The following is a 25,243-nucleotide window of genomic DNA, read 5'->3' on the forward strand; positions in this document are numbered from 1 at the left end:
TTCTTTGCTTCTCCACTGCTGTGGAGGCAGAAGCGGCCAGAGCTGGCTGAGCCGTGGCCTCATTACCAAAAACAAGGCACGGAGGGGACCAGTTTTAAACTTTGTTAAATCGGTGGCCTAATCTACTGAGCGCTGTGTGACGGTGTCAGGAGCTGTCCCCCTCGGGCCACAGAGTCCCCTCGCTCTCCCTAGCGGTGTTGTCTTGCCCGCCACGAGGCGAGGGCGGGAAGAGCGGCAGGAAGCGGCCGCGGTGTCAGCGGGAGGGGCCGCGCCAAGGCTCCGCAGCTCCCCGCCCGCTGCCCGCCGCTCCCCGCGGGCCGGTGACGCGGCCCCGGAAGGCGCCGCCGTCACTTCCCCGGCCGCCATCTTGTCGGGGCTGAGGCAGCGCCCGCCGGCCCCGCTCCGTGTGCGCGGCCCGCCTGCCCGAGCGCCGACCCGCCATGGCCAACAACAGCCCCGCGGTGGCGAACTGCCAGGGGCAGCAGGCGGCCCAGCACCCGCCCGGCGCCGTCCCGCCCGTGCAGCAGCCGCTGCAGAGCGGGGGCCCCAAGCCGGCGGCCTCGGGCAAGCAGGGCAACGTGCTGCCGCTGTGGGGCAACGAAAAGACCATGAACCTGAACCCCATGATCCTCACCAACATCCTCTCGTCGCCCTATTTCAAGGTGCAGCTCTACGAGCTCAAGACCTACCACGAAGTGGTGGACGAGATCTATTTCAAGGTGAGCCCGCGGGCCGCGCTGGCGCCGGGCCCGGTTTGGTTGCGGCCCGCGCCTTTTCGCCCCTTATCTTTCGGTGAGGGATGGGAGTAAATATCGGTTGCGTTGCTGAGCTGGGGGAATCTAAGGCTCTGCCTTCTCTGCCTCACCAAAGAGGCGCGTTCCGCGTCGGATTCGGAATTGCGGAGCTGCAAATTGGGTTTGAAGAGGGCAGCGTGAGCCGGGGCGGTGGGGGCGAAATGGCCGTCGGAGGGCTGCGCCTTCAGCCGGAGAGAGCGGGCAGGGCGCGGATGCGCTGCCGCGCCAGAGGCCGGCCCTCCCCTCCCCGCGGCGCGGGGCCGCCCGCACGCCGTGCAGCCGCACCGAGGGCATGGTGGTGACCGTCTGTGTCTGCGTGTGCCTTTCGCTCTCAGTTCCAGGCTAGGATTCCCTCCTCCATAACTCAGCTTACAACTTAACGAGTTCGTTTTAGTGCTTCTCTTGGCGTTAGGTAGGATGTGCTGGGGAGATGAATGATCTGTATCAGGGCACCTATGTCTCGGTTCTTGTTTTGTTAGCAGGATTGAATCAGTTTTGCACCGAGGCTTCCATCAAGCCACTCTCCCAGGTAGAGGTATGCATAATTAATGCTAATCAACGCAGCCACTTTCTTTGTTCTGATAACGAGACCAAAGTTTAGATAATTCAACCTTAGACTCTTCAGTTAGTCACCTGTGTTTTGGTCGTTATTGGCGTATTTTTTCAGGTGAATTCATTTTGCTTGATAATGTTATTGTGTCAGCTGGTGGATTTCAGTATATTTGAAATAAATAAAATAAAAAGCAAAGGTAGCCTTTTTGTTCCATTTATCCAAGCCATATCAAGTTACTTAAGGCACTATAACTGTGAAAAATAACCGCCGCAATATTTTGAGATTTTTGACAGTGCGCTTACTTATGCTGCTGTTTTTCCACATAATGATAGCATTTCTCTGCCTGTGCTCTGTCATTTGGAGCTGATTATTTATTTCTCCTAGTGCTTAGCATTACATTTATTGTCAGCAGCATCTCTCCAGTTATTTACTACATGCTGCATGTGTGAGAGACTCATGACTGTCTGAATAGAAAGTAGCAGAGTGTACTTATTCAATTGATTTGTAGAGCTGAAAAAATGATGAAAAATGATTCAGAAAATTTGAGAGCTTACTCTGTTTTTAAAGTGAACCCCTTTAGATGCACCAAAAATGATTTGGTGCAATTTGCCATCTTTGTACTGATAGAGCTCAGCAGCAGTAAGCCAAATAGTTAATTTTTGTGACCTGCTGTTTCATTCCAAAAGTGATTTTATCTTAAATTTGGGAGGAATTTTGACATGCCATTAACAATCTGCATATAGATCTGATTTGTTGACTGAACTTGACAGTTAGTGACTCAAAACTGCATGCTAAATAAAGAGAAAATTCAGCCCCTTACTCACTCGTGAGTAATAGCTGAGAGGGAGAACATAACCTGATGGTTAAGATGCTTCATTAATATTAAGAAGATTTGAATTTCCTTCATGTTTTAAGATTTCTGAATAAATGCTGTGGGTTCTTTTGTTAATTGTTGTTGTTTGGTTGTTTGTTTTGGGTTTTTTTTTGATAAGCATGATACCCGTCATAGCAGCTGTATTTTCAAGTGTATTTGTCTGTCTAAGAAACAAGTGGCTCTTGTAGCAAATTTTAGAATGCTGGGTGCTGGATTATCAGGAAAGGTGATTGTAAGTCACAAAGGGTGATAAGGACCATCTTTGAAGATATGGATTGTGTCCAGATATTTAAATTAATTCATTTCTAATTCTGGGCTCCTGTTTCAGTTCTGTATCTACAAAGTACAGGACTTCCTCTTTCTTTATCCCTGACCTTAACACCATGTCCATGTCCTCAGCTTCATTTCATCTGTGTATTTTCAACAAGTTAAGCATACAAAGCAGTCTTTGTGGGATCAAAACTTCAAATACCCCTTTTTGAAATGAAAATTATTTTCAGGGTTTTGTTGTTTGTTTTAATTGATACCTGTCAAAACCACCATGTTTACACTGACTGTAATTAAAAAAAGTTGAAGACTGGCATTTGTGATGGTGTTATACTTGATCCTTTGACTAAAAAATACTTTTAATTTCCTGTGGGAGGCAATAATATATAACCAGGATATTCAGTATTATTTATGTAGTATTTGTGAACTTCTTATGCTAGCAGTACAGGAAGTCATAGTGGATTTTGAATTCTGCAGTATTGGCATCTCTCGTATTTCCTGTTTGGCAAAGACAGCAACTGTAAAAAACCAAACAAACAGTTCAGCAGCTTCTGCTGTTAGTATATCTCTGATTTCATGTGATTGTGTGCATAGTTGGTTTTATTTCATGTATTATTAAGGAATATTAATTTGTGAAATACTGTACATCATAAACGGGTACTCTCAATCCAGTGTAGCACCATTGTATCCTTTTTTGTCTTTTACATATATATTAAGTTGATGTGTCAAGGAAATATACTTGTCTATTGAACCAGATATTGCTTCTCTGAATTTCAGATGTAGCATAGGCAGTTATGTGGTTCTGAGCTTGTTTATGCCTATTACTGTCAAGTTTTAGGAATGGTGTTGATTACCTGTGTTTGTGCACTCATCCCTAAACGTATCTCACAAGATTTGTCTTGGGCAAATTTTACTTTTTGATACTTAGGAATCATTTTATCTACGAACATCACTGCAGTCTAAGAGAAAAAACATTGACTTTATATTAAAATACTACCCTTGATAAATGTATTTCTTGTGTCATAATAGTGAGTGATAAAGAAAAGAAATCTCTAGTGAAGTTCACTTCAGAAATGAGACTTTAGAATATGAAACTGTATATTTTGACTTTTGTAGCTGTTATCAGCAGTTATCACTAAACTTGTAAGGAGATGGTTCACATAAAGGCAGTTATTTAATCACTGAAGGAAATAGTAATGGTGGGGTTTAGTCATAAAGTACTTGAAAGTACGTGGAGTATAGAATAAGCATGGGTATTTCCTTTGGGGTTATGGGGTTCGTTTGTTTTAAATTTCAATCAAGATTTTGGCTGTAATTTCTTAATGTAATCATTTAAAAAGCCAAGTGCTTTGCTTTGCTTTAATGACAAAGCAGACTTCATCTTTAATTGGTAGAAGACAGTTTTTTAAGATTGGTTTAGGATATCCATTGTTAAATTGAACTTACGTAGTCACCTAAACATTACAAGGTTGTAATGGTAATTTCCTTTCTTTCCTCCTGTCCCCCACCTCACTCTTTTAGGTTACACATGTTGAACCATGGGAAAAGGGCAGCAGAAAAACAGCAGGCCAGACAGGGATGTGTGGAGGGGTAAGTAGAAGTACGTGCCTTCTTAAATTTTTCTGTCTGGTAAATAACTTTCCAAAGCATAGATAAAATGTCCTTGATTGTTGGCTCAGTCTCTACAAAGAGTAGATACATTCTTCTCACTTCCAAAGCTGTGGATGCAAGTACTGTTACTTTTTCCACATGGCTTTGCTTATAGATTTAGATTTTATCCTGTGTTAGTTCTCATATTCTTTTGTAGGTTTGGGATAATGTCTTTGTGACTTCCTGCATCCTCACCTGACTTTCTGCTTTTGAAAGGTGCGTGGTGTTGGAACTGGAGGAATTGTGTCTACTGCTTTTTGTCTGCTCTACAAATTATTTACACTGAAGCTCACTCGTAAGCAAGTGATGGGCCTTATCACTCATACAGACTCCCCATATATTAGGGCTCTTGGATTTATGTATATTAGGTAAGTATCCATATCCTCAACTAATGACTGATCTAATCTGCAGAAAGCTGTATTAAAATTCTACATTGTTTTTGTGCTTAAAGGTACACACAGCCACCTACAGATCTATGGGACTGGTTTGAATCCTTTCTTGATGATGAAGAGGTATGTCGGCGAGGGTAATAATTTATTTTCTTTTGTTTCTTTTCATGTTACTACTTTAGGCTTAAACATTGCTTGATAGAGTTTTTTGTAGTTTGAATGTTACAATGTTATCTTGTTGTTACATTATGTACATCAATTAGTGCAGGAAACAGGTTTGAGCTGGGACCTGGGTGATTTCTCTTAGATTTTGAAGATCTAACTGATTTTTTCATTGGTTAAGATGTTACTGTGTCAGATTTACAAAGCCACGTGGAACAAGTGTACTGAATCAGAATGCAGACAACAGGCTGTGTGAATGTGTGTCTTCTGTGTGTTTTTTAAAATCCTAGTTACTTTTAGGTAAGGTATAGGAAGTCATGAGAGTGCTAAATTGGTATTATCTATTTATTACTGGCATAGGGGAATTGATGCTTACATAAAAGAGTGGGAACTATATGGTAGAAACCAACATTCACCTTGGAAAATACTGCCAGAAATCTTTGTGGTTGTTATTAATGTCCTGGAACAACTAAACCCAGGATTTCTTCAGAGGAGAAGCAAAAAGCCTGATTGCTGCATAAGGTGGCATTATTTCTGGAGCCTAAATGTCTTTGTTAATGGGGCAGATCAAGAGATGAGTTGCTGAAGAAATTCAGTAAAGAGGTTGCCTTATTATGCAGTCAGATAGGAGAATACCTTTAGTATCCTAGTCCTGATTTACTGTTTGGAGAAACAGTAGGGAGCTGGTGGGTGAGGTTTCTTGGGCTGTGAAGTTGAATACACAGTCTGCTACATACTGCTGCAATTTGTATTTATTGAGCAGGATTACAGCCTATATTTAAGACTAGTACAGGAAGGATCATTTGCCATCTTCATTGTGACAGTAGGCATCTACTTGAAGAAATTTCAAGTGTTGTAGTTGCAAATGATGTCCAAAAACTGGTATTAAAATAGTGTTCATTATACCTGTGTCTAACACTGCAATGCAGTGTATTTATTTTAAATGGCTTCTTTCATGCTGAGTATCAAAAACACTGAGCAAAGGAAACAGATAGTAATTTCAGGTAAACTCATGCTGTAGTAGACTTTCAACAAAAATGTAACCAAATTGGGCTCTTGTTTGAATCAATGTAATGTCCTTCTCCCCCAGGTGGGGCCAGCCAGTCCTCTGCAACACTGGTCTGTTATTTAGGAGAAGGATTGGAGTGGTTCATTCTCAGGGTCCCACAGAGTCAATCCCAAGGACAGTAAAGCAGTCACAAGTACAATGCATTGTGCAGGTCTTAACTGGTATATTAGTCAAAGCACTTTTTTTAGTTTATAGATTTCAGTTCTTGCTGATACTGGGTATCAAGATGTGTTTGTTTCTTGTTGTTTAAAATCTCCCACTATATTTTTGGAATTAGTGTTTCTCTCCCAGCTGCTATCAGTAGCTTTGTGTTATGTACAAAACTGCTTGGGGCTGCTTAACTTTCTTACCAGTCCTGGTCAAGCTCAATAGGATGAAACAAATTTTTATATATGGAATTATTTAAACCTACAGGATTTTTTTTTCCCTCCAGTTCATAAACATGTGGAAGCAGTTCATCTTTTGTCATGCTGCTGTGAAAACCTTCCCAGGACACAGAGTTATTTTCAAAATGCTTCTTATGTTTATTTTGTTTAACTGTACGTACTCTCCAGGTGCTACGTTTAACTCCTCTTTTTCTTCTTTAGATCTCTGCAGCGATTATATTTGGAAAAACTGTATATCTGAACACTTAAATGTGTGTGAGTGCAAGCAGTTTTACGTTCAGATTTTCTCTTCCTGTTTAGATAACAAATCTCACTTTCCTTGTGTGCTTGCACTATAGGTTTGGGACTGACAATAGCTGACTAACATGTCCTGAGCTGTGAGAGGGCATAGCAAGAAGGCCTTCATGCGGTAATGACCCTTTTCAGAGACAATGGTCATCATGGATTATGCGTTTCCAATTATTTGTTCATTTATTTCTTTTTTTACATGTTTCTAAATTAGAAACCTCACTGCTTCATGGCAGTTGGTTTGCTATTGCTTCCAATTCTGTTAGGATGCCATTTTGTACTAGAGGTTTTCTATGATCATTTTTAGCTAGGCAATGATGTAGTTTATAAATTATACAGGTCACAGGGTTGGGTATGATGGTACACAGTTGAGCATCCACAAAATGGAGTATTAAATGTAGTTTCAGAGGACTTCTCAACTTTGTGGCATTTAAATACAATGCAAGATCATACCATGTAACCAGACCGTGTAAGGGGATTTTGCATTAATCTCTTCTTCGACAGTCCCTTACCATCCAGATGGCTGCAGGATTAGTATGTGCCTGCATGCATATATATTAAGTCCCATTCCCTATCTGTAACATTCTGCCAAATCCAAAGAGTGCAGAGTTTGAATTTCTGTAAGGAAATGTATTAGAATATGAGACAAGTAAACTTTCATAATCATGAGACTTCAATAGGACAGTAATGTAGCAGCTTTTTTTTTAATCGGTAAAGAATATTTTTGACCATCAGGATATTTTTTGCTTGTATTTTGCAGGACCTGGATGTGAAGGCAGGTGGGGGCTGCGTTATGACCATAGGGGAGATGCTTCGTTCCTTCCTCACTAAGCTTGAATGGTTTTCCACATTGTTTCCAAGAATTCCTGTGCCAGTCCAGAAGGCCATTGACCAGCAAATTAAAAGCAGACCTAGAAAAATCAAGAAAGATGGCAAGGAGGGAATGGAAGAAATAGACCGGCATGCAGAACGTAGACGTTCAAGGTCACATAAACATTATTTTACAAATGAATGTTAAAAGTTCAATATTGAACTACTTACTATCAGCAACATGTTGTCTTTTCACTGAGATAGGTTTTAAGGCAAGAGTTTATGGATGCGAGTGGATTAAAATAATCAGATGATGTTTTGTATTTTAGATTCAATACAGGCTCTGTATGTAAAGTATCAATTTGAAAGAGGATATCTTAACTATTGAAAGAGGTGTTTCATAAAGCATATCTTCTATTTTAAAAGGTCTCCAAGACCAAGATCCATCAGTCCCAGGAGGTCTCCCAGAAGATCCAGAAGCAGAAGTCACCATCGGGAGGGCCATGGATCATCTAGTTTTGATAGAGAACTAGAAAGAGAACGAGAACGGCAGAGATTAGAGCGCGAAGCAAAGGAGAGAGAAAAAGAAAGACGGAGATCTCGAAGTACCGATCGCTCGCTGGAACGGAGGCGGAGCAGAAGCAGGGACAGATACAGAAGCCGGAGTAGAAGTCGTGACAGGAAAGGAGATAGAAGAGACAGGGATAGAGAGCGAGAGAAGGAAAATGAGCGGAGTCGGAAAAAAGAGAGAGATTATGATAAGGAAAGAGGTAGTGAGAGGGAAAAAGATCGATCTAGAGAGAGGTCAAAAGAAAGGAGAAGTAAGGGTGACACAGAGGAGAAAAGACACAAGGATGACAAAGATGAGAAGAAGCACCGCGACGACAGGAGGGATTCCAAAAAAGACAGAAAGCATAGTAGAAGTCGAAGCCGGGAAAGAAAGCATAGGAGTAGGAGCCGAAGCAGGAACACAGGTAAGCGCAGCAGAAGCAGGAGCAAGGAAAAATCAAGTAAACATAAAAATGAAAATAAAGAGAAGTCAAATAAACGAAGTAGAAGCAGAAGCAGAGGAAGAACAGATAGTGCTGAGAAGTCCAGAAAACGAGATCAGAGTCCCAGCAAAGAAAAATCTAGGAAGCGCAGCAGAAGCAAAGAACGTTCCCACAAACATGATCACAGTGATAGCAAGGACCATTCTGACAAACATGATCGTCGAAGGAGCCAAAGTACAGAACGAGAGAGCCAAGAAAAGCAACAGAAAAACAAAGATGAGACTGTGTGAATACTTTCAGAAGTGGATCACATTGAATCCTATAAATGTTTGATTAAATCCTGCTTATTTTTTCTTAAAGTTGAGATTGTGCAGTAGTTGATGAGCACTCTTCTCCAACCTCCCTCTAGGCTGCAGATTGTCATTTCCTATTTTGGGTAGGGAAGTGCCTTTGTAAACCCATTCAATGCATTGACCGTTTCAAACCATTTGTTTAGTTTAATTTGTAATGCGGAGATTGTTCTTGCATTTTTATTGTTCAGATGTTTCTGAAATGTACAGTCTGTACATATGTCCTGAAAATGTTTTAATTCCTTTGGCATGGTTGCCATGTTGGTTAAATTTGTATGAGGCAATAAACTGCCACTAATTATACTTTCCTTTTGTAGACGTGGAGTTATGGTTTGTATCCTGAAGTTAGCATGGCTGTGCTTTCCATAATAGTATGGCTTTTAGGGATGGATCTGGAATGTGTATTATAGCTGAGATGTTTATGTGCGTACAATGTACATTGAGGGCTGCAGATTTAGAACTAACATTTATGTCCACTGTACCTGCTGTTTTGTCCAAAGCTCTTAAAATGTATTATGTTGATCACCAGTGGTGTTAAATGGAGTGGACTTTCAGAGATAGTGGTTTTGATGCAAGGATTTAGATTATGTTGGGGCTTGTTTAGTAATTCTGTAGAAAGGCTACCTCAAGCGGACACTGTAAAGGTTGACGGATGAGTACCGTAGCCATCTATGCATTTTATTTGTTTGAAGAAAATCTATGTAAGCTTCCTTTTTTTTTTTCTAGAGAACACAGTTTATCCATTTGTGGTCCATTAATGTTTTTAAGCAGCTGCACTCTGTCATTTATGATAATCCTGGGCTAATAAAGGCATTTAAGATGGGAAGAGGGAGGTAGGGAGAAGAAAAATACTACAAAGGATTTCAGTTTCAAGCTTCCAAAGCATTTTTATAAGTGTAAACATTTAAAATAAGAATTAACTGATAGTGTCCTTTTTTAATTCATATTTTCTACAAATAGTAAAGATCACAGTTTGTGCTGAATATTTCATCTGGCAGGTTTTTTTTTAAACAGGTTCCTAGAAGCAAAAACCAAAATGCATTATAGAAAAAGATCATATCATTAAAGTCCCAGTTTATTTCATAGATTATTCTGATGACTTGTATACTAAGTGAGGAGAACCATCTGGAATAAACTCTCAATTAATTCCTTTGTATTGAGTGTCAGCTTTTCCCTGCACGTTCATTGCCAGTTAAAGAGTGCTTCAGTTCCTCCACATTTTATTTTCAGATCAAGTGACACTTTGAATGAATAAGGGATTTTATGTAATAAATAACTTACAATGAAGATGTAGCAAACAAATGCCGCAGCCCAAGATAGGAAGAACATTAAGTGGGAATCAATCGTGAAGCAACCTGAGGGTAAAAATATTTGTGCCTTTTTTTGGTTCTGTGTGATGCAGGTCATCTAGGCATATTTCATTTTAAACATCCAGGTAAAACAGTGTTTTGACTTCCAACAGTAGACCTCATTCCATAGTATTCCAGGAAGCAAACTTTCTTCCTCCCTGCTCTTCCTCTTTTCTGAAGCTTAGTAGTCTTTCCTTTATCACCATGATCCTTAGTAATCAGCATTTTTAAGTACTGATGATGTTAGGGTTGTCTGCTTATATTTGTGTCACCTAATTTTAAATCTGAGCTTGAAACAAAACTTGAGCTTCAACAAATTCATTCCCTTGCAGCATAAAACTGAAATACTGAGCTTCCATTTAAGATTGGAGAGGAAAATAAAAACCCTGTCTAGCAGATTACTAGAACTGTCTCTGCAGTCTGGCAAGGGATTGCATGGATTCTGTCCAGACACTGAGGACAACTTTAATTTATCTTGTTTGTGTCTAGAGGGCTTCTTTTGGCCTTGTTTTTAACCTTCAGTTTCTGAAACTAATATGTTCTGGGCAAAGAGGCTGTAGAACCAGTGTTTTGTCAGGGAAAATGGATTACTGATTTCCAGTTGTTCCTTTAGGGCTCTTCCTCCTCTTAGACTATTGGGCAATACAGCGAAAGAAAGGTTCATTTGCAGGAAAAAACACGGGTATTTGAGAGACAGTCTTTGACCTGAACATGGACAAGCACTGTCTCACTACAACAAAGATGGTGAACATTTTGATACAGCTTGTGCAAAGACTGGCCCATCCCAGTATGTCTTTACAAGTGCAGTAATTTCAGGACTGTGTTTAATTTTCCTATTTTACAAGTAGTCCTTTTTGACCTTTGAATTTAATATGATCAATATTATGTACTTGAGTTAGCAGTGTCATGGACAGCACATTATTCACTGCCAACCAAGACCTGTGAAAGTTATTTGAACCAAGACACCTGTCTGAAACTATCCTTGGGATTTACTGTCATACAGCTCTTCAGTTTGTATCCTGGGTCTCTTAATTCCTTTTTGTCTTTCTGATGCTGTTTTATTTCATGTGTGCCCTTCCTTAAAAAGCAGAAGGACTTGCAGGGCTGTGAGAGCAGCTGTGATGAGCGGGGTGAGCTAGTGGAGGTGCCAGTGCTGCCCACTCTGGTGCCGTTGTTGCAGTGCAGTACAGCTGCACTGGACATTCATCTCGGGGGTATTAGAAGAGGATTTCTGCCAGTTTTAGCTGGAGGAGCTGTGGTTGCAGAGCTGTTGTCTCACAGTCTGTGCACTCCTCAGTTCTCAAGGTAAATGACCATGACCAAAGCCCTATGAACCCAGAGTTTCCATAGTATGCCACGTGTCCATAATAGTGTAGCTGGGATAGTTACCCTTGTGAAGCCTCATCTGTCTTGGAAATTTCCTGTGGCTCCAGTGCTAAGTACTGGAATAGTAATATTAACAGCCTCCTATAGCATACAAGTTCCCCTCTTTAGAGGAACCTGAAGTTTGATGAATTCTGCTGGCTTTAGATGTCTGAGCCCTTTGCCCCACTGTGAAGCACATGTAGCATTAGGTACGGATGACCAGCAGCTATTAAGCAAGGTACAACAGCATCTAAGTGCCACTCTTGATGTTTTGCAATGAGGTTGTCATTTTATCTTTTTTACTCTTCACCAGCAATAGTTAGATGTGGTAGAACACTAAATCTCAGTAAATTTGAGTCACGTCTGAAATCAGGTGAGGAGTAGATTTTTGCCAGTTCCTGCAGTGGATTGAAAGCCTATCTAAGTTTTGAGCTATTATTTCTGTGTCAGATGCAATTAAAAACAATGTTATTTTAAATAATATTTAAATTTGTTTTGCAAGTGTTCATATTTGTGTAAGTCCAACTAATACATCTTTACTATTATGCATTGAATTTAAATATTTTATTAAGCATTAATGAAGATATCTGGTGTGAAATAACCTAGGTGGTTTTAATCACCTAATTTGTTAGTTCACATGATTTCACAGATACTGCTCTGAAAGCATCCATTTTAGCATATCCATATGCTGCCTACCTCCAAGCCTTCAGCAGGAATTTTCATGGTTCTCAAATCTTTCAGGAGGGGTTGGGTTGCTTGGGGTTTTTTGGTAAGATTTTTGTTGTTTGTTTGGTTGAGAATTTTACTGCTTGGGGGTTTTTTTTGCTTCATGAAGTCCAGATCTTCATACAAGCAAATACTACAGAAAGAGCATCTATAAAAATATGACATCTGATTGTCCTTTCCTGTCATCTGAAATCAGCATGACCCATTAAAGTGTGTTTACCTCAGTCTGGAGAGAATCTGCAACCAATCCTGACCAAATGTTTTAATCAGCTCAATGAATGCCAGTGTCATTTCATGTATCAGCAGTGTTAGCTGTTAGACAGTTTTTATTAGACAATGTCTAATGCCTGAATAACACCTTGAGGTTACACACTGCCATAGTAGGAGGTGTGTATCTGGCTCAGTTTCACTGTGTTGCTTTTCCTCCCTGTTTTGTTAATTGTACACATCTGCTACCCACTTTTTAGAGCTGAATCAAAGTGTTTTGTTCTTGAAATCATGACTCCTCTCAGCTTTTCACCTTTTTTTTTTCCCTAACAGACATACAAATAACACATTCTGATACAATTACACTTCTTTTCAGTGACAAAAGGGAGAGGAAGCTGATGAAAATAGTACTACAACATTGTTGTTCATAGTGTGTAATTGAGGTCAAGGTCTGTGTGCCAGGGAAAATTAAGAAAATGTACACCAACAGTTTAAAACAGCTTAAAGTACATTAGAGTTACTATTAGAGCATGGAATTGTCAGAATTGCTTTGGTGAAAAGTAGTTTGGGGCTTGAATTTGGTCCAAAAGAAACCAGTTGCTTTAGATCTCTGAAAACCCAGTTAAATACTTCTGCTGTGGTGACAGTGTTTGGCAATGATGTCTGCAAAGAAATACTGAAATAGAACCCTCTAGGAGTAAGGCTGTTCATTTTTTTTTATTAAGTGAGAAATAAAACCAACTTTCTATTAACTATTGCAGAGCAGTTTTAAATAATGTTTCCTAAAGAAAGACTTGTTCACTCGTGACTAAATGCTGATCATGTTTTAAGAAGCAGCATATAATTCTTGGGCCATCTACAAGCAACTTAGTGAAGCGTGAGATTCCCGTGAGATTTTGCACAAGTGATCGGAAGCATTGGCTGAGATACCCAACACCTCACGTGTTGTCTGAAGAAAGGCAATTTCCAGAAGGGACAGTGGCTGTTTTTTATAAGCTGAAAATAGTGCTAAAAACCCAGCTGTCGTTGGATACCTTTGTACACATGAGCTTCTGAAGACTGTGTTAGATTACACAGGTGTTTGCAGAACCGTTGACCTTAAACTGCTTTCAAAGTCAGCCGAAAAAGTAACCACTGGAGAAGGTCCTGCCTGGATTAGTCTCAGAGATGTTTAGGTGTTCAGCTTTCCTGCTCCCATTCCTCAGGCAGCTGGGAATGTTGCAGTTAAGCACAGATGTGCCTTTCCAGCTTCAGGGGGAAAAAGACTGAAAATAACATTTAGGGAGAATGGTGTTATGAACAGTGTTAACATCCAGGACAGCAGTAGGTGAAGAGCAGCAAAAAGGAGATCAGCCTTAGGGAGGAAATGTCAGCAGTGATTTCTTGCCATCCCTCTGAGACAGGAGCAGAAATAGTCAGAACACCGGGAAAACACAAGTGAGTGCTGAAGAACATTATCTGTTTGGATTTTAAGGGCTTTTCTGGAGGACTATAGCATAGTGAAGTGAAGGCTTAATGAACTGAAGGAAGGTCGTTACAAATGGAGGAGAGCACAAATCAGAAATAGTAGAAATAAAAGATTTCAGAGGTAAATATGATGGATTTTAACAAACCACTTATGATACACAGGACTGTGAAGCGTTTTCCCTCCCATCTCAAAGGTTTAATCAGCAGGAAAAGTTGGATTCATACATTCTAATATGAATTATGATTCTTATAACTTACCTCCTTATCTGAACCAGAATTTCATCTAGATGTGTTTTGCGTTGCTCTTTCCTCTATAAATAACTATAAAAGAATTTGGAAATTAAGACAATTCCAGTTATGGAAAAGCAACTGTCTTGAGCAATTTTTGTTTCAGTGGCTTCTTTTGAAGTTGGTTCTAGCAGTTTACATAGGCAAATAAAGTACAGTCCTGCTGAAATCCAGGAGAAATAAGGTAGAATAGATTGAGATAAGCCACACTTCTTTTTTTACCTTTTTGAAAACAGCAGAAGTGCCACCTAGCTTCATTTGTAATGGGATGTGGGAAGGCTATAAAAGATAAACCAGCCTTTTATTATGTGCCATCAAAGAGTAGCAAGTGTTGTGACCATGCAGGCCACAATATAGGTAAGGTTTTGTTGTTTGTTTTTTTTTTATTATACATTATAAGATGGGGGAGGGGATGAGATAAACCTGTATAACACTACCAGAAGCCTTGACTATCAAATCTATATGCTATATGCATCTTATTTGAAGATGATGCAAAAATATTCTATGAACTTCATGAATTTTTAATGAATGTACTGCTCTTACCCATTCCAACAGAGCTTCCAGAACAGGTGACTGAAATGACATGAAACAGTGGTACAAATGTTAGGTGTCAGATTGTAAGCTGGGAAATATTAGTCTGCAGTATGTAGTCCATCTATACTATTACACAATCCCAACAGATAGCAGTAGTTTTATAATGGATTCAATCCATGCCTTGGGAAAGGCAAAGTAACTTCCCCCCCTTTAAACAAATTTTACTTAAAAAATGTGTTCAGGAGTGATTCATTGCAGTTATTGATTTGCTTATTTAAAAAATACATAAAGCAAAAAAATGCTTATTTATTTGCTTCTATATTCTAACTATTCCTAACCTCCCAACTAAACATTAACTTTGCTGTATTCACCAGGATATGGGTGATCAGTTAAGAGGCACCCGTGTAGACAAGTGTGCCCACACCCAAAATGCTGCTGTGAAGTTCCCATCACAGATACTGCAAGACTCCTCTCATAAAGTTTACTCTGCAGTCAACACTGGAACAGAAAAGTTCTATTCCATGCCACTTTTACCTGCATAACTTTGGATTACATTTTAGCCATTTATCATGCATGGGAAAAAAAAATATTCAATGAAATTTAAACTCTACCTGAATATATTTTCTTAGGACAAAATGAAGAAAATAAAGTGAGCTTTGGCCCCTTGTCGGTCAGTGGAGCTACCACCACAGTGTAGACATCTCCACAGGGTATCTTGGTGATATCACAGTGACTCAGACCTGAGCTGGGGGCACAGCTGAAATTGCCCTTTGAGCCATGTAAATCAGCTTTGTAGTTTATTGTTTCATCAGGAGCTCTCCAGAACACCCTGATGCCATTGTTGCTGAGTCTATAGAGCTTCACCCCAGAAGGACAGCATGCACCTAAGAAAGTAAGAAACATTAATGAGCAAATTTTGTGAACTCACAATCTATTATACATTTCTAGAGTGCAGTTTACATCAGATTACTATGACTGCCAGCATTTCAAGGAGAAAATTCTTATTTCACAAAGCCTAAATAATTCCTGAACTGAACTAGCAGAGAAGAGTTTTATTAGAATCGTTCTGTGGAGCTGGAAGTCAGTCATGTTGTACATGTTGGAATATTGTTGCTCTTACCTGGCATAAGACCTACCTTGGAATGCCCAGAATGCTTTTGAGGTCTCTAAAATTTAATTATTCCATAGCATGATTTAAATTAAAAAACTGTTTCTGGAGCAACATTATTAGAACTTCTTTATATGTCATACTGATGGCTGTCATAAGAACAAATCTTGATTGTATGAAAATAATCTGAAATGCATTTATTTAAAGAGGGAACTGCAGGTGTATTAGCTGTGTGTTGAATTTCAGCTGTGCTATTTTTGTGAGAGGAACACCACACAAAGTCCACTGTATATGAGTGTTTTTCTTCCCAATTGCATTTACCCTTTACGTACTGGAAGAATATCCCTGATAGGTGCAGCTGGATGTCAAACCTGTCTCACTAATGGCTCTCAGAGACACTGTGTAGTTGGTGCCACACGTGATACATCCCAGGAGACAGTAGGTGTGGAGGGTGTGACACTTGGCCTGTCCTTTTGGAGACTCCAGTGTTGTTACATATGTCTGTGCACCCCTCCCAACAGACCAGCTGATACTGGTTACTGACTGTGTCACTTGAGTTAGTGTCAGGTCATCAGGGCAACAAGGAGCTGAAAGAGAACAAAAACCAGAGAAGTGAGTTCTGGTTTGTACCTGGAAAATGGAAGGGATTTGGAGGGTTACAGGTAGAATAGTACATAATCAAGAGTAAAGGAATGAAGAAGTGCATACTTTTCAGGCACGCTGAAAAATAGCTGACTCTGCTGCAAGCTTCTAATAGAATGTTAGTTTAAGAGCAATTTGTCTCTTAACTATGGCTTACAACCCTGGAATTACTATAAAATGGCTGTTCACCAAGATTCTGAAAATTATGAAGATTTTTCATCAGAATATCAGAGTACATCTATAGTTCAATTAAGCAGGGTCTGTCTCTACCTCTCAAGCCATATCTCAGTCCAGCTCTGTCTCTGGTTAAAGCCTCTTCCTCTACAATGTAAAATGACTGCAGCCAAACTGCCTGTTAAAAATAGATCCTGCTGTATATTAATCTCTGTACTGGGCCTGGGGATTGTCTGCAGAGGTGGCAGAGGACGAAACCTGTTAGCAAATTAATAGCAGGAATAGTGGGTAGATGTGCTTTAATCTGTTCTTTACACTGCTTATTTGTTGACATGGACATGACCTCATTGCCTCTCCTGGTAATACTAAATATCAAAATGCTGACAAGGAAGTTATGCATTACATTAGTGACTTATGTTGTTACATTTTAGTTAGCTGTGCCAGAAGATAATTGGTTGCATTAAGGACTCTCTGAGGCAACTGCCAGATGACCCTTCCTTGTCACACACACAGACAGGGTTACAGAAAAGGACACCCAGCAATACATAGTACAATGTGCACATATTGTAAATAAAAAAAAAAAAACAAAAATACAAAAAAACCCCACCATAGAGTCATAGATCTATTTAATGATTTTAATATTATGCTGCTAAGTATGTTGTATATAGTATGTAACTACAATTCCCATACCTGTCTCTAAAGGGATACTGTAGCTTGGGAAGCTCTGTCCTGCTGGTGATCTTGCTACAGCACTCACAGAGAAAGCAGACCCGCAGGGAAGATCTTTTAGGGTACAGGAATTCCTGGTGCTGGTGCAGTGCCAAAGTCCAGCCTCTCCTCTGGCAGTGACAACGTAGGTAGCTTCTTCATTGTTAGGTTGCCACTGCACACTTATTACAGATAGACCCTCCTTTGAGATATTTGTAATTTCAGGACTGCAGGGAGCTGAAATATTTCATATTAATATATTTAAACAGATTGTTTATGCATACTATGTAAGTTACATATGAATATTAAATTCCAGTTAGAACTGACAAATTACTTTGGAAAAGTATATGATCCTTATACGCTTTACTCTTGGTGAGAATTCAGCAATGGTGACAGAACAGACAATATAACGATTTTGTGTATAAATTGTAATTCTGATTTTCAAAATATTGTAGCTATCAGAAGCTTTCAATACAAATTTGATGTAAGTTCTCTTCTTATAGTGTATTCTTAAGGACTTTCAGTTTTGAAGTTGCTGGTTTTTTGGGTTTTAAAAAAAATTTTATTCGTACAACAGTTGAACAGTAACATAGCGCTCCAGTGATGTTTCTCATCCACGAGTCACCGTGGTGTATAACAATGCTTCCTTCAGCTGAAGGAACACGAGTGCTCACAGTACCTGTTGCCACGTAGCGAGGCGCACAGGAGGCGCTGCTGCCGCGGGCCTCGCTGAAGGAGTACACGGTGATGTTGTAGGCGGTGCTGCAGCGCAGGGCCGACAGGGTGCAGGCCGTGGCCGTGTCCCGGCACAGCAGCACCCCGCTGCCGCCCGCCGCCCGGGTCTCGTACAGGTCGGCGCCTCGCACGGGAGCCCAGCTCACCCGCACAGTGTCCCCTGACACGAACACGGCCCTGAAGTCACCGGGGCAACAAGGAGCTGCGAACAGGGAAACGCGAATGGGAGTGGGAAACTGGTGCGAATAAGAGCCTTGTTTCATTTATCTATGTCTTCATGTCTTCTCCAAAGGCAACACTGTGCAAACAGTCAAATGAATCACAGATTTACTTCGTAAATTAATTCAGTACCACTCCTTCCAAATCAAGAGAGGATATACGAGTGTTTAGGTCAGACACAGGATTTATGTATATCCTTGGTTTAAAATTTTAAAGGTATATAGGTTAAATAACAATGTTCTTCTTGATTTCCCATTGAACTTACTACTTTTTTCATTTTCTAAGTATGAAAACTCCCTATGAGGAAGCTGAAGACTTTGGTACATTCTTCCTGAGGTAAAGCTAAAAAAATTATCCATATAGGGCTAGAGTTCAAATGTTATGTCAGGTTTGTGTGTTATTCATATGTCCTTGCCTGATGATCGTGAATTGTTAAACTGTTTTCAAGTTTGTATGCATGTGGTTGCATTAGACTATGCAAATTAAGTTTAATTGCAATGTGAACTGTTTCTTTTTCTCTGCCAACCTTTGTGTGTTATACCCAAGACCTGAATAAAAATAGAAGTTTAAATCATTATCTTCCCATAAAAATGTCCAAACAGCTCTACCATAAATACAGTTAAAGGAGCCAAATGAACTTCCAGGAATACATGGCTACTTACCAGTAGTGTAATTGAATACATCACCTAAAGGACTCTGCCCTGCCTTGTTATATGCAAAGACACTGATGAAATAAGTGAAACCACAGTCTGACTGGAAATGGCATTGAGTATATGATGTGTTGCAGTGCACTTCCAAGCCATCATCACTCTTCACAAAAACCACGTAATAATGACCCAAAGTGACACTGGACCATGATACCAGCAAGTGACCAGGTTCATCCTCCTCAACTGAGATGTTTACTGGTGCACAAGGAACTGAAAAAAATTAAAGAAAAAAAGAAAAAAAATTCTCAGTGAGATTATTTTTTTTCTTTCTTTAAGTTATACTCTTGGGGAACAAAGGAAAATCAGGAATATATAGAATTATTCTACTCAGCTTGAACAGTTGCTCTGTCTTGATCAAGAGAACAGCAACTTAGCTGCCTTTACAGAGGTTGCTGCTTGTATTTAGATGACAACTGGGTATGATTTTTACAGAACAAAATAGATGCTACCATCATGTTTTACAGAAACATCCGCTTAAAGAGCCCTCTGAACAAAAACAGTGACACCAGACAATATTTCAAAAGGAACTGGCATAGTGTGTGCTCACAAATAGTAGGTTTGGATGATAATTGGAATACTAGCATGAATAGAATTTGGCATCCAAAAGCCTCTACATGGGAAGAGCCTTTATATTTTTGTATCAAATTTACTGTCTGTGTCTGAGTAGAACTAGCCTTTAGGTTTCCTTTCTGTTGGCATTCCAAAATGCCACATTAAACTGCAAACTCCATGGCTTTTGTTGAAATAACATTTACCTTCTTGCTAGTTCAGTAAAGTGCAGCTTGCTGCTGTTTGAATATACATGCTCTAGCTGGAGCAGTGTTGGCTGAGATTACAGCCCACAGCTTAATAGTTGTCCCTTGCATAAGGCTCTCTCATCCTGTTAGATGCTCCACAGAGTTGCTCACATGATTCGTCTATCAAAAGTCAAAATGAGGCAGGTTACATCAAATAACTAAGTGAATAATATTGTGTATTTCAAGTAGCAGAAATTGCTTAGATTTTGATTATATGGGCAGTTCATCTAACAGGTCAGGAAACAACAATCTCTGACCTGGCAGTGGTGCTGTAGCTGAACTGAGCAAGCTCTTGTCCTGAATATGGTTGATGGCTTCTTCATTTAGTCTAGTGGTGTTACTTTGGCTGAATTTGCTTTTACTGACCCCCTTTCTAACTAACAACTTCACATGGCCCAGAACAGTTCTATGCTCAGAGGCAGTCTTTAATGCCATTTCCTCACAAATTTGTTCCACCAATGCAAGTTTTTGTCACAGAAATATGAAGAGTGTTTAGGCTCTTACCCCTATAATAGAGAAGTATATGGCACAATTCATGAACAAAGGTCAAAAGCAGAACTATCTGAGAATCACCTGTGAATTGCAATGGATGCATTTACATTTGAAATGAAAGAAGTAGATGTTAAAATGCCATAAGCTACATAAGAATCAGTGACACATACTAGTTTTTAAGCTTACTGCATCAGTAGGTTCACTGGATCCAGCATCATTGTATGCTGTGACAGACACGTGATATTCCGAGCTGCACTGGAGGGATGGCACCATGCAGGAGGCAGAACTTGTGTTACACCTCAGTTCCAGGAGTCCACTGGACACTGTGACACTGTAAGTTAGAGCTCCTTCTGTTGGCATCCAGGAGACAACAGCTCTTAAAGCGCCACTGTTGAAAGCTACTTTAACATCCACTGGTGCATTAGGACCTGTAGCAAATCAATTTGGAACACATAAATATAACTTACATTATGGTGTACAGACATAATCTCTTTCACAACTTGCAAACTAAATGCATTTTTCTGGGGTGCAAACCTTACCCTCATTCATGTTAAAATGACATTTTTAAAAATAAATAATTCTAGATGACCACTGCTCATGGTGGTCAATTAGAAAAATCCTCAAAATCAGTCTGAGCTTGTGTAACCCTTATCCAGACCTGTCCTAAGTACAATTTCAGTGACAGTAAATGGTATCTTTGCCTCAGTAATGTTCACTGAACATAGTCATGTCATCTGAGCTTTCATAAATTTTGAGATGGGGCAAAAATATGATCTGAAAATCTACTCAGTGTATCTTTGAAAAACATAATACAATCACACGTACACATAAATACTTTCTGGTATATTGTTGCTTGTTGTTTTTGGAATGCTGACTTGGTTTCAGAGAAGAAAATTTCTTACTTGTTCTTTGGTTATATGTGAAATCATCTCCAGGCATCCCATTGGCATTCCAGGCATAAGCCTTGATGGTATAGAGAGCTCCTGGGTCTAGATTGGTAAATATCAAGGAGGTATTGGTGGTGTTCTGCTTCAGCATTCTGCCCACACCATCTGATCTCATGAGTGACACAGAGAATCCAGCTGCCATAGGCACAGCTGTCCAGCTCACTGCGATGGAGTCACAGCTCAGAGAACGAACAGACAGGAGCGGAGCAGCCAGCACTGTGAGAAGGAACAAAATCAGGCTTTTGGTTTTTCAGTAGTACAGTGTGAAAAGGCCAGATTTGAAATGAATATACAGAAAAAACAATCACTAATCCTGAGAGACAAATTCACTGACAATAAAATCAGAAAAAATAATCAATGCAAGATCAACAGAATAAATTTGGAAAGTGATTTGGTGCATCAATTATTGTATTGGATGTTTTGTGAAATGAACAAAACCTGTACAGAAAGTGTGAAGGGCTGCATGCATTGAAGAATGAAAATCACCAAGAAGATACTGCATTTCCAGTCCTCTAAGTTTCACATTGTCTTACTATTTTATACCTTTGGTTGTTTCTTCATTTCTTCTATTCTTTCAAGTTATGCCTTTTGTTAAAGTAAAATACATAAATTCATACAAATTCTAGTGAAACTCACAACTGAACTTTTAATTTACTGTCCCATCATAAAGTAAAACATTAATTTAGACTTTTGTCCTGGTCATTAAGTCAGATGGCTGAATTCTAGTACTTGAAAACTGAAACAAGAATGTGATCAGTACAATTCAAAATAAAGATTATAATAATTCAGAACTGGCACATGCATGAATGCTTTATGTGATAATAACATTACAGAATTCAAAATAAGATTTTGAAAGTCCACCTGTTTTTACTTTTCTGAAAGGTGAAGGCTGGCTTTTTCCTCCTGAGTTTATAGATCTGACAGTGATTCTGTACAAGGTGGCGGGCTTCAGTCCCGTCACTGTGCCTGGAGAATTTTTTACTATAGTTTCAACAAAGGAATCTCCATCTTGTGCAGTCAGCATGTAATGAGTAGCCCCAGGTACTGCTCTCCATTCCACTGTGATACTGTTGCTAAGTTTTGAATAAGCTTGGTCAATAACAGGTATATCTGGAGCTAAAATGGAAATAATGATAGAGATACTGAAGCTGGAAAACACAGTCCTGTGGAATGCTGTGTGCTCTGAACATTTCACAATGACAAAATGTAGGACAAATAGTCTACACTTTCTATGAATGATTAAAATTCAAGTTAAATGGATTTTCAGTGAACATTAACAAAATACAGTCTTGCTATATTCTAGACAAAACTTCATCTTTCCATAAAAATACTCTAGTACTCTGAAATCACTATTGTAAGACCATTATTTAACCTAGGTTGCACTGAGAGGTTCTCCTTTAAAACAAATTAACTATTTACTAACTAAAGCAATAGACAAAGCAATATATACCAAGAAGAAGTGCATATTTTACAAAGCAGTCTGAAATAGGATGCTGAACCATAGCCATTTCTATTTCAAACATACATACAATAATCTAGTCTGGAAGGGATCACGGGAACTCACCTAACCCCTTGCTCAGAGCAGATATATTCAGGTATTCAATAACATGACAATCAAATATTGTAACAATGCTTTGGTGTTATGTTCTGCCATTCTAAAAAAGCTCTTATGTACTGCAGACACAAAATTAGCTATTTCATAGCCACAAGTAATTTATGTTCAGAAATCAGGACATTCATACTAAAATCAGCATTTATAAAGCATTGCACATATTGCAAGGTGCACTCACTAGAAGAGAGAAAAGATAAAGTGAAGGTACATCCCCCACAAAATGAAGAAAAGGAAAGTAGAAGTATTTTGGATGAAGTAGGTACCTTGAGGCAAACTCGCTCATTGCAAGGCAGCTCATGCAGGATTTGGGATACCTGAGCAGGTATTATACACAGCTGCTCAGCTAAGTGCCAACATCCATGTGCTACATATTCTCTACTTGACTGTTAGCTAAGACCTAGACCTGGTTAAGGATTTCCTGCATGGAAATTTTTATGAATTGTTACCAAAGACAATATTTTAAAATGAACTAAAAAAATATATAGTGCAGTATTTTGCTCCACGATTGTGAAAGACCTATCTGTCAATGTTCCATAGGCATGGTCAGACAATATCTGGGACCATTTTTACAAATGGGGCAAAAGAGAGTGTCTGACTGTAACTGATAAGGAAGTGCTTGTGACTAAGAGTAGATGTCAATACTTAGCTAAGTAGCTGTGTATTAAATTCCAAAACATTGGAAATATTTGTGCACAGGAGATTGTGCTTCTTCTGGTGTGGATTTTTTTCTTTTTAAGGAGCATGATGGAGTTTTCTTTTTAATTAAATTTTTAAATTTAATTTTTAAAACATACAACAAATAATTAGTTGCAAATATGGGACAGTGTGAATCCCATTTGTACCACAGCTATGTAATGAACAGCAGAATTTGTTCGTCTGAGTGTTCTCCCTGGTTCACACTTGTCTCAAGGCAAAAGTCTGAATATTTGCGTGTGTGTCCAACAGAACTGTGACTCCTAAAACTGAGATTAAAAATTTATAAAGACATCAATGTAATTTTAAAGCCTGAATCAAACATGAAAACAATTTTTGTTTATAAAGCTGCTAGACCTTATAGAATATTTTATTAAAAACCACGAGTGGGTGTTCTATTCAGACCCATTCAAAAATAGGCAGGCAAAACCGAAACACCGTTTTTAATATTTACCTGTGTTTGCTGAAAATATCTGAAAAGGAAGATGTAACAAAATTAGAAATACAAGGTGACATTTAGTTTGAAAATTAAAAATCTAAGAATGTTAGTAGCAACAACAAGTAGCAAAAATACTATGTTTATTAATGCATTTTACTGATATAATGTATTTGCTCAGATTCTTTAAGCATGGAAAAAAGAATACACAACCAATGAGATTTGGTACAGGTATGCAGACTACTGCTTCTGCATTTTCTCCTCTGAACCTGCCTATTAATCCTGCTTGCAGTTGTTTGCACACTTTGAAAGTATTTTCCAATCATATGTAAACAGTGCAACCCTGTGAAACTAACGAAATACCAATGTGGAAGCGGATGTCTGACAGTGCTCCACCCTAACTTTTAGTTAACTTTTCCGAAGAATACAGCATCATCGCTAAAAGTAGCTTTACAGCAAGTAAGCCGCACTCACCATTCCTAGGCAGCTGAGAAGCACTCCAGTGAACGCTAATGATTCACTTTCTGCCCTGCTCATCTTGTCAGAACTCGGTTCCAGCTTCACAGGGGGCGAGCTGAGGCCGGTGCCCGGCGCTGTTCCGCAGCGGGGCTGTCACTGCAGCCGCGCTCCCCGGGGACAGCAGGGCGCGCTGGGCTGGCCGCTCCTCCCTGCGGGACCGCAGCTGGACAGCGGCCACCAGCCCCGGGTGACACGGGGCCACTCGGCTTCTGGCCGCACGCCTGGTGGCTCTTCCCTTCTGCTACAGGGTGCAGAGTCTGTATGGTTTATACAAGACTCATAAAATAATTAAGCTAAATGAAATTTTGTCTTCGGCTCATTGTCTGTTGCATTTTTGCCCGCTCACAAGGATCTTCCTTGCTGTCGGGAATGATGCCCTCATCGTACTCCCCTTTGAACAGCACACCGCCATACAGACTGGGAACTATCTATTCCTCATTCCTGGCGTCGGGCAAAGAGAAATTTTCCTCGTATTCCTTCGTATTTTGTCCCAGCTGCTGGTTCCCCTTTGAGAACACGACTTTATGTCTTCAAACTGTAACTTCTGACACGATTACAGGCGTCAACAGCCGCTATCGTTCCAGGACCCAGGACCCGAGAGTGTTTTCCTTGGTGATTTACACGCATGTCAGCGGGAACCTGGGAGCCGTTTCCGTGAGGGAACCCCCATTTTCCCCTAGGGGACCAGGACTAGGGCAGGTTTCGGGAGCCACCCCGGCCGGGCGGTCTCCAGCTGCCCCTGCTCCCCACACCGCGCCAGGGGCGGCCTCGGGGGCCGGGAGCGTCTCCCGCCGTCCCGGGCTCACCTGAGGCGGCAGGAGGCTCCTTCCTCAGGGGGCGAGCCCTCGTCACCACTTCCCCAGTGGGAATTTCGGACCCCATGGTGGCACACGAAGAGCGCCCGGCTCCCGGCGGTCCGGTGCGGGCTCCTGAG

At 40.1% G+C, this 25,243-nt stretch overlaps 2 protein-coding genes across 4 annotated transcripts; one reads left to right on the top strand and one right to left on the bottom strand.

Annotated features, from left to right (window-relative positions):
• Positions 1 to 338: 338 nt before the first annotated feature.
• On the top strand, positions 339 to 8,887 carry PRPF38B (pre-mRNA processing factor 38B). Of its 2 annotated transcripts, none has more exons than XM_063407662.1 (6): positions 339 to 719; positions 4,010 to 4,078; positions 4,355 to 4,506; positions 4,590 to 4,650; positions 7,193 to 7,416; positions 7,669 to 8,887. In XM_063407662.1, exons 1-6 carry the CDS (start codon positions 441 to 443, stop codon positions 8,522 to 8,524), a joined length of 1,641 nt encoding a protein of 546 aa, XP_063263732.1. In that variant the 5' UTR covers positions 339 to 440; the 3' UTR covers positions 8,525 to 8,887. The 2 variants fall into 2 exon arrangements, with proteins under 2 accessions (XP_063263732.1, XP_063263733.1); XM_063407663.1 differs by lacking the exon at positions 339 to 719 and adding an exon at positions 1,210 to 1,329.
• A 267-nt stretch (positions 8,888 to 9,154) lies between these two features.
• Positions 9,155 to 25,154, bottom strand: FNDC7 (fibronectin type III domain containing 7). 2 transcript variants are annotated; one of them, XM_063407655.1, is made up of 13 exons: positions 24,265 to 25,154; positions 23,809 to 23,827; positions 21,911 to 22,165; positions 21,005 to 21,265; positions 20,273 to 20,530; positions 18,769 to 19,023; positions 17,832 to 18,089; positions 17,135 to 17,389; positions 15,961 to 16,215; positions 15,132 to 15,404; positions 14,530 to 14,559; positions 13,957 to 14,019; positions 9,155 to 13,496 (listed from the first exon to the last, which is right to left on the bottom strand). In XM_063407655.1, exons 1-12 carry the CDS (start codon positions 24,325 to 24,327, stop codon positions 13,982 to 13,984), a joined length of 2,220 nt encoding a protein of 739 aa, XP_063263725.1. In that variant the 5' UTR covers positions 24,328 to 25,154; the 3' UTR covers positions 9,155 to 13,496; positions 13,957 to 13,981. The 2 variants fall into 2 exon arrangements, with proteins under 2 accessions (XP_063263725.1, XP_063263724.1); XM_063407654.1 differs by having other exon boundaries at positions 9,155 to 14,019.
• Positions 25,155 to 25,243: the final 89 nt, after the last annotated feature.

Source organism: Prinia subflava, chromosome 10 (assembly GCF_021018805.1).
Source record: "Prinia subflava isolate CZ2003 ecotype Zambia chromosome 10, Cam_Psub_1.2, whole genome shotgun sequence".
Classification (NCBI taxonomy): Eukaryota; Metazoa; Chordata; class Aves; order Passeriformes; family Cisticolidae; genus Prinia; species Prinia subflava.

Bases quoted from the DNA above. Each gene is read 5' to 3' on its own strand.
- PRPF38B (XM_063407662.1), top strand. From the start codon at position 441: ATGGCCAACAACAGCCCCGCGGTGGCGAACTGCCAGGGGCAGCAGGCG. The intron at 4,079-4,354 runs GTAAGTAGAAGT...TGCTTTTGAAAG, and splicing joins AGACAGGGATGTGTGGAGGG to GTGCGTGGTGTTGGAACTGG. The intron at 4,507-4,589 runs GTAAGTATCCAT...TTGTGCTTAAAG, and splicing joins CTTGGATTTATGTATATTAG to GTACACACAGCCACCTACAG.
- FNDC7 (XM_063407655.1), bottom strand. From the start codon at position 24,327: ATGAGCAGGGCAGAAAGTGAATCATTAGCGTTCACTGGAGTGCTTCTC. The intron at 15,405-15,960 runs GTACGTAAAGGG...TTACTTTCTTAG, and splicing joins CTATCAGGGATATTCTTCCA to GTGCATGCTGTCCTTCTGGG. The intron at 14,020-14,529 runs GTAAGAGCAGTA...ATTCTTTTATAG, and splicing joins TGGAAGCTCTGTTGGAATGG to TTATTTATAGAGGAAAGAGC.